This window comes from Larimichthys crocea, unplaced genomic scaffold, assembly GCF_000972845.2.
Source record: "Larimichthys crocea isolate SSNF unplaced genomic scaffold, L_crocea_2.0 scaffold270, whole genome shotgun sequence".
Classification (NCBI taxonomy): Eukaryota; Metazoa; Chordata; class Actinopteri; family Sciaenidae; genus Larimichthys; species Larimichthys crocea.
Window position 1 is genome coordinate 182890 of NW_020853564.1, and position 8952 is coordinate 191841.

Sequence of the window (8952 nt, forward strand, 5' to 3'; positions counted from 1 at the left end):
AGACTAATTTGCATAAATATACTGTTACTTTAAAATAAAAAATGTACTTTACTTTAAAAGCATAGTTCTATGAGGTTGTGTGAAGTACTTAATGTATAGTCATATTATTATATTGTATTGTACAATGTATAACCTTTTCTAGAATTTTTGTAGAATGGGAATGTTGCATTCACTCAAGGATCATCACTAGTGCTGCTTTTTGTTTATTATTTGTTTATTTATATAATTTTATTTCTCATCTTTATTTAATTACTTATTACATACTTGTTGTATGGCAAGGCATATCATACATGTAACAGTATAACGGTCACAGGGGACATCTTTCTGCATTTAATACTTTGACTTAATTCAATATTTCTTTCCTGATTATACTTACATATTTTTAAGTAGCACTTTTAATTCAAGACTTTTACTACAACTTTTAAACAGTGTTTTTATAGTGTAGTACTTTTATTTCAAGAATCTGAATACCACTGGTCTCACAATTAAATTGTTCTTTATACTGCAAGTGTCACTGAATTTTGAGCTCTTCATATTTAGTACACACATGCGTAAACATACTTGGTTATGGAACAGGTTTGCTTCTATATAACCTCCATAAACAAACATGACCAATAGTGAGAGGATAATTAACTACTACTGCTTTCGTCCACAGGGGCCGCCAGAATCAACAGAAAAGTACCTTGAGGAGACTTTAAAGGGATAGTTCAGGTTTTTTTTATGTGGTTGTATGAGGTAGTTATGCACAGTCAGTGTGTTACCCACAGTAGACAGTAGCCAGTGTGTTCAGTTTGGAGAAGCAGACAGAAGTTCCAGCACAGAAGTAAAACAAAGCACTGCTGTGGACGGGAGCAGCCCCTTACTTTAAACAATATCTGTTTAAGTGTAGGCTATAGAGAGCATATTCTCACTGCTTTACCTTGCTGTCAGACAGCCCTTTGCCTCAGCGTTACATTGTCTCAACCATGATTGACCTGACCTGATTAATATCACCACATCTTTCTTCCACGTTTGACTGATTATTTAACCAATCATTCTATTTACATATTGCCTCTGTTTTCACCTCTTCTGATGGATTTCATCATCGGTTTTGATGCAGTTGCGCCACTGTGACCACTAGGTGTCGCCCGGAGACCACTGATTGTACGCAGGGTGTCCATTGGACACCAGGTGGCTGGGATTAACAGGCTTTGGAGCCGGCAGTGGCGCTGTGTAGCTAAGCTTGCTATACTGTATGCGCACTTCTGGCCTGTACAGGCCCATGCAAACGCTGATCAACAGCTGAGTTTGCAACCACGAGGCGCTGCAACTGTTTCAGCATAGTTTACCCCCTTCTCCTGCCTCTCACCAGCATGATCCAGTGCAATATGAACAGTACAATCTGTGGGCCAATTCAGTGGATGTGAATGTAAACGGTCACCATTTTAAGTGCCTCCCTAAATCTGTTGTAATTGTGAGCAGGCCATATTGCATATTGCACACACAAACAGCAGGGAAATAATAAGCAGTGACAGCAGACTGCAGCTTGGCACATGTTTGATGATTTGCATTTTGGTTAGTTAGCTTTGCTGCTTTTCAGCAACAACAGCAGATGTAGACAAGACATGATATGAGCCAAGGTTGAGCGGGTTTAGATCATTGGATTTGAATTGAACAAGAAAAAGCAGGCATCATCAGTAAACGTGAGGAATGATCAGGGAGAACAGGAGGCTGTGTCACCTTCAGGGCCCGGCTGGGCTTTATCAGAGGAGTGCAGAGGTCAGCTGTTGCCCTGTGTCTGCCTGTCCTCTACAGCCTGCTCCATACTAAGACACATTCAGTTAGGCCAAGGCTGTCATTAGTGCAGAGACTGTGGAGATATGCAGTGCGTAATAAGACACATCCTTGTAATTTACACCACAGATCAGAGACATGTCTGTGCCATTCAGCTCATGAATACTAGTGTGCTCAGGCTGAGAGATGGTAACCCCCCTGTTTGAATAAGCTCTCTCCCATGGGGCGAAACAGCATTGACACCACAATGTACAGTGTGTGTGTGTGTTCCTTTTAGACTTACATTGGTTTGAACACACCAGCCATATTCTTATGTCACAGGGTTTTTCAAAGCACATAATCCTTCTTATATAAATGGTCTTTTTTTATTTATTTATTTTTACCCTGGATAGACCTCCAGAGTACGTGAGATGAAGCAGATCTAAATTAAATCTAAATAAAACAGGAACAGTCAGTGATGCATGTTGGCATGCTTTGCAAACAAGAATTCTACTTTCATTGTACCTCTACCGGGGCAAGTAGCTTCAACACACAGCTTGTTTGCATACAACCACAGTAGGCTAAAATACACACAACAGATAAACAGTTGTGGCGGTGAGTCATCCTTCATAGGAACAGTTCATCGAGGCCTTCTTGTGCTGTTTAATTGTCTCCCAACATCACAATGTCAACTCCATTTTACTTCACTGAGTAGATGATTCGAGTTAACGCACAAGGCTCAGCTCCAGAAAGATAAAAATGAATGATTCCTGAGTCTTAAACGTTTACTGAACAGAATGGTCTCAGTCCATCCTTTATTTACAAGCAGAAATGCACTGTATGATATTTAATGTTTTCACTGTCAGTTACTTTGATGTGGGTAAGTCTTATATTACAATGCAAACTAACAAGTTTGTCTTAATAGAACTGCTGTTTATACTTCTTAATAAAAGACAAAACACATTATTAAAAAAAAATGTTTATTGACATCAGAAGCAATTTAAATTTCAACAATAAACAAGGCGTTTTTTTCTTATTTTTGCTATTACAGTGGTACGTAAAGATCAGTAAAACAACCGTGATACGTCAAAACTCGATAACAGGTCATCTGAAATAAAAACACACAGGAAAAGGAAAAAAAAGGAACACTCAGATCTAACTCAGTTTTGTTTTTATGTGCTGTGCACCTCTAGCTAGGGTAAATACTGTAAGCCCACCCCTTTACACTGTACCAGGCAGGATAGTGGTCTAGGAACTATCACTGAAAAAATAAGACTGGCAGAAAGATACAGACACGACACTTGTGTAGTGTTAACTATACAAAAAGGAGAAAAAAACTGTACAGCATAAAAACAACTGATATACACAGCCTTTTTTGTTGTTTTTTTTTTACCCCTTGGATACTAACGTATTTTCTTTCAGTAAGTGAAGTGTGTACAAGGGGGTTAAATGCTTTATAAACAAGAAAAAAAAATGACCACTATATATGTCACCGCCAACTACTCGTCATCATCATCATAGTCGTCTTCCTCCTCCTCATCATCATCGTCGTCATCATCATCGTCATCCTCTACCTTCTTCTCTACCTTGGCCGGGGCTTTTGCTGCTGGTCCAGCACCTGCTTTAGTCTTTTGGCGATATGCTGCAACTTCCTGTGATTGAGGAATAAAAATATATTACTAAATACTTAGAGAGAGCAGCACAACATGAATTGAATCATCATTTGTAAAACATATAGTCCCTGGCAGCATCAATAAAGCAGATTTCTTTACCTTCTCATATTTCTCCTTCAGTTTAGCGGCCTTCTTCTCAAAAGGCTGCTTGTCCTCAGAGGCGGTACCGTTCCACATCTCACCCAGCCTCTTGGCGACCTCTCCAATGGTCAGTCCAGGAGCCTCGCCTTTCACCTTGGGGCGGAACTCTGAGCAAAAGATGAAGAAGGCAGATCTGGGGGGGAAGGCAGGGAATTAATGAGTTTGTCATTTACACATCATAACATGTTTCATATTGTGTCTTTACTTTTTCTATTGCCAGCTGCTATAACGTAAAGTGTTGACATGGAGTACTTACGGAGGCCTCTTGGGGGCATTGGGGTCCTTGTACTTCTTCTTCTTGCCTCCCCTGGCTGGAACATAGCTCATCATCTCCCTCTCATAGCGCGCCTTGTCCTGCCTAGCCAAGTCCTCAAACTTGCCCTTCTCCTTGTTGGACATTGTCTGAAAACAGAGGTAACTTGCTGAATAGACTGTTGTACTGTAAGTGCTCCCTATGTTTGGAATCATCTTAGTTATTGCACACTGTGGGCATCTAAGAGCCATAACACGACAATAACTATATTCTATACTGATGTGCACCGATAATGAGTGCCCTCTAGTAAATCCTCTGAAACAAAATTGGGAATTCAAATTTCAAGCTTATTCGTTTTTTCCTCACCTTCCATCGCTCGGAGCACTTCTTGGAAAACTCGGCAAAGTTGACTGAAGCATCAGGGTGCTTCTTCTTATGCTCCTCCCGGCAGGTCTGGACAAAATAGGCATAGGAGGACATCTTGCCCCTCGGCTTTCCTGGCTCTTTCCCCATCCTGATGACTGTACCTGAAAACAGAGAGGTTTCGCATACAGGTTAGCTGCATCAAAACTGTTTTTATTTTATTGTTGGGGTGCATAGGCCAAAGTTCTACATCCCATACGCTTTGGAAACATCACACCCAAAAAGTAGTTTCCCGAAAATGTATTGTTTTATTAATTAAAAATAGATTAATAAAAAAATTTTAATCTACAAATCTAATCTAGACTACATTTAGATTAGAAATAATGCATCCGTTTGTGGTTCTTACCCACCTACCGCGCTCCTCTTGCAATACAATGAGTATGTCTTTTTACTGGCCGCTGGTGTTGATACACTCCTGGAGTGACCCGCCCTCGCTGCTGTCAAACGGCACTAAGTTAGGACCCGTTAACTCCGCTCGCTGAGATCAAACCGTGCAGCGCGGACGTAGCTAACGCGATGAAAATGACTTTATTTATTGATGCACTCTACACTGTGGCCTTTACATAAAACTCAGTGGTCCGCGGTCAACTCCCATTTTGGTGCTTAAAAAAAAAAAAAAAAAGGGGCTCAACACATCGTTCCGAAAAAAAAAAAAAAAAAAAAAAAAAAAAAGGAAATCACATAAAAACGTTCAAATTCAGATTTGCTTGCACGAATAAATCTTCTCGTTCTCATCAAAAGTGCAAAAGTTCCAAAAAAATGCAGCTGCATAACATAAACAGCCCTGTGTGGGACTACAAGAGAGGACTTTTTTTAAAAACTCGTGTTTTTGGGGAAAAAACACCCTCAGAGCTCATCTGGAAGAAGAACAGGCCTTCAGGAAAGCCCCCTTTTCATTCGTTTAATGTTTTCACCAAACAACCAACTTTGACACAAAAAAGACACAAATTACACATAAAGACGTATTTATTGAAAATAAAACACTTCAAACTGCGATTCAGGCTGATTTAACAATCTTCATCTATTGCTCTTACTATCCTCTTATTCTGGAAAAAATGCTCCGGATATGTGGAAAACGTTTAAAACTGATATTTTTCCTATACATTTTCCTATTAAATGCTACTGTAACTCCCTGTTAAACTGCGTCGACCGGAGTAGTAATGGCGCATAGGCTTTCGTTGAGGAAAAGGAGGTCAACAACGACGGCAATATTTCTTCTTCCATTTTGTGAGAATGCCTTCTTCATGAAAGAAAGTCCCCCTCAAATGTCTCCTCCCGCCTCCCAGTTCGCTTTGCAACTCGACAAATATGTCTCAAAAGCCGGCGATCTTGACAAAATATTTCCCCGATTGATTCCTATTGCACTAGCCGGTTTGTATAGTAATACATTGGGTCTGCACTGTGTCTATGAGCGGGCTGTGCTACTGACTTGGTTTCTATGAGCTCCTAATGGCCGCTCGTCTTCATCCACTAACATGGAGAATATGGCTCCTTCTCTTTGTGTCAACGCACAGCCATTGCACTGCATGCAATAGAGGGCAGAGCGACCGCGGCGACCACTTCATTTCAAGCCCCGATTTAAAGGCTTTAGAAGTGTCGGAAAAATCTCGCAATGGTGTCGTTCGAATCACGAAAGGTTGAATTTTCTTTTGCCGTCGTTACATGCTATAGTTACGGGTTTGTTTCTCCAGAAAACACGGTTAGAAAAAGTTGAACTCAACTGCGCCTCTGTCACTGGCTTCCCATTTGCCTCGCTGCCTTGCCTCCTATGCGAATACAGTCAGCCATTACAGTAAAGCGCAGATCGTGAGGTAATTTTTTTCACAGTCTTGTCGGGAGAATTGCAGCAAACAAACACATGTCCGTGTGTATTTTGAAACGGTGTCTCTTTTTCTTATGTTTTTGGAAATTTTCGTGTTTGTATCAAAACCCGCACTCTTCACATGACAGGCATTCAGCTTCGCAATGCACTGCAATGCCAATGGCTAGCTAACGGTGAGCCTTCTACCATTGTCGCTAACCGTGTTGTCCGCTAGACATTCCTGAATTTTTACGCGATAACTAGCGTTTGATTAGACTCCATTTTGTGAAAATGACACGACAGTAATATACAAAATTATTCGTATTTGACAAAATCGACGTTTTTCGTCGAATTTCGTCAAGGTTAATATTCATTTCTTCCTTTTAACAGAGCGTCTGGTCCACACTCCCAGGCAGGGTAATGTAATGTTACCTGCTAAGCGCCGTCTATTTTTTGTTGTTTTTGTTTTTTTTTACGGTTCCCCGCAATAAAATTATTTGCAAGCTGTTAAAGGTTTTACATTCGACTATGGCAAACAAGTAAGCAAGATATTTCTGAATGTTATCAGGTCATTTTCATCATTACGAACACTTAAAATTTCCGTGTGTGATACTTACCTAGGGACTATCGCTGGATCTCAATGCTCTGCAATGGCTGTGTGTGAGGGAACATAGGCGATACGCAGTGTCTTCAGTCTTCAGCTCTCTAACATTACTCTCGGCGGGGCTCGCACGCCATTGGCCAGCGCCCAGTCTGGCGCTCCCCCGATTGGATGGAGGCTTTTCATTGTCCTAATAGAAGACGAGGTCTGATTGGCTACCTTTTGTGAAACGTCACTGAAGTTTTCTGAGGCGCGTGGATACAAAAATATTTCTGTCCGAGCATGCCGGAGCTGGTAGTAGTGTAGTGTGTTTGCCATAGTATTGAATTCACTACGTTGAACACAGTGTACAGTAGGCAAGTTAAATGAATGAGACAACGTGGAGCGCTTGTAGTCAGTGAACCAGGCAGCCGTAAAATGCTGTGCGGTTGTGTTGGACGGGCTGTCCCCCTCTTCATCAACCACCTCTATTGTGCATTCTCTTCAATACACGTGAGCTTATTTGCAAATTATGACTTTGAAAATCAAAGAAATCAACATCGCGCGTTCACGTGTAAAAGACAGACGACACGCTTGCTCATCCCATACGGGACAGTTAGGCACTGGATGGGATATTTTAAGGGATTTAGCTCCGAGTTATAGTGAAAACACAATAACTATACAGTTAATGGGCTGCCTGTTAATTAATGTATAAGCCGCGTTTTTCAATTTCAGCACATTATTGAGAAAACATCATTGTACCGACTGTACCAAACAGTGTTTTCGTAGTCTCTCAGACAGTTATACATAATAATCACTGCATCAGGCCCTCCTTCAGTGCTATAGCTATGTTTACTTAGCCTGCAGTCCCTATCAATATATGGTATGGTAGTAGATGGTGGTAGTAGTAGATGGTATCAGGGTACATGCATTAAATAGGTGTGCTAGGCCTCCAGATTGATCATTTTTATTTTTCTCAGCACAGTTTTTCTCTCGTTTTTATATCCTTCATATACAGTAACTAATTGAAAGATGATAGTGTGCTCATCCCAATTAAAACCCAGACTTGAGCAGATCAAACAGCTGCTGTTCAGTTTAAGCCAAAGTCAGTGTATATATCAGTTTATAGCTATAAGAGAGGAATGTGGCACTCATTAAGTTCTACAGGAAATATTTTTCACAAGTGAACTATTTGGCCTGCTGTTCTGCAATACTGTATGAGCTATTGTTTATAGCACTCCTATAGATATAACAGGTCTCTGTGTTAGCCTCATAGCAGTGGGATTATCACTCACAACCATCATTGCTCTGTGCAATGAAGTGGTTCAAGCCCTAAAATGACAATAAATTGGAAAAAGAGAACAATGAGGAATTCACTGTCATGCAACCCACTGTTGCCAGACATATTATATAAACAGATTGGGGCTTTTGAAGCATTTCATAGTTCTTTTTATATAAACAGATTGGGGCTTTTGAAGCATTTCATAGTTCTTTTTTTAAATTTTTTAATGAAATTGCAAGTTCTATTTGTCCAATTTATTAACTAATATTTGACTAATACTAACAATATGCTCCTATTTGATCATTTTGATCATTTGATTATACAGATTACCATACAGAATGTATAATATAGCTAATTGTGACTTAAGTCTGACAGTGTTTCCACCTTTTTTCCTCTCATATGTTTCTAATACAAACTCAAACCACATTTAGCTGTGCTGCTGTCAAGTCAAACAGTTTGCTCATTAGGTGATGAGATGTCAAGAGATGTCAAGAGGTGATGTGATTGTGTATTTGTTTGTTTGTTTGTTTGTTTGATCAACAACAAATTTTGAAATCAAGTTTGCTGTGTACCTTCATGCTATATTAAAGAACCCTAAAGAGTCTAATGACCCTGTGCTCTAGCGCCACCATCAGACAAAGATTAGAATTTGTTTAAAGAGTCCATCTCCTATGCACAGTCTCCCTACAGTTCCTTCTGAGCAGTAATATACAGAAACTAAACCTGTGGTGCACTAATTGAACATAAGTAAGGGTTGAGGACTTAAACTCACATGTACAAGTTTTTTGCTTAGATTTGCTTTTCTACTAGAATACTGATTTTTGTATTTTATTTTATTTTTTTGAGCTAGTGACCTGAGCTCTAGCGCCACCTATAGGCAAATCCTTCACATACAGACAGAGTAGAAATGGGCATCCAGACTAGACCAGACTACTACTAAATTTCAGGACAATGACTCAGACTGTGAAAATGCCTTCCTCAAGCTGACTGGCTTACTTTTCTCAAAATGGAGCTAATGAAACTATCTGACTTTAAATGCTCGTCTGT

At 40.0% G+C, this 8952-nt stretch overlaps 1 protein-coding gene across 1 annotated transcript; it reads right to left on the reverse strand.

Annotated features, from left to right (window-relative positions):
* Nucleotides 1–2725: 2725 nt before the first annotated feature.
* On the reverse strand, nucleotides 2726–6803 carry hmgb1a (high mobility group box 1a). The gene is made up of 5 exons (XM_010756470.3): nucleotides 6661–6803; nucleotides 4186–4346; nucleotides 3823–3968; nucleotides 3525–3699; nucleotides 2726–3404 (listed from the first exon to the last, which is right to left on the reverse strand). The coding sequence occupies exons 2-5, from the start codon at nucleotides 4330–4332 to the stop codon at nucleotides 3252–3254; spliced, it is 621 nt and encodes a 206-aa protein (XP_010754772.1). The 5' UTR covers nucleotides 4333–4346; nucleotides 6661–6803; the 3' UTR covers nucleotides 2726–3251.
* Between the last annotated feature and the right edge of the window lie 2149 nt (nucleotides 6804–8952).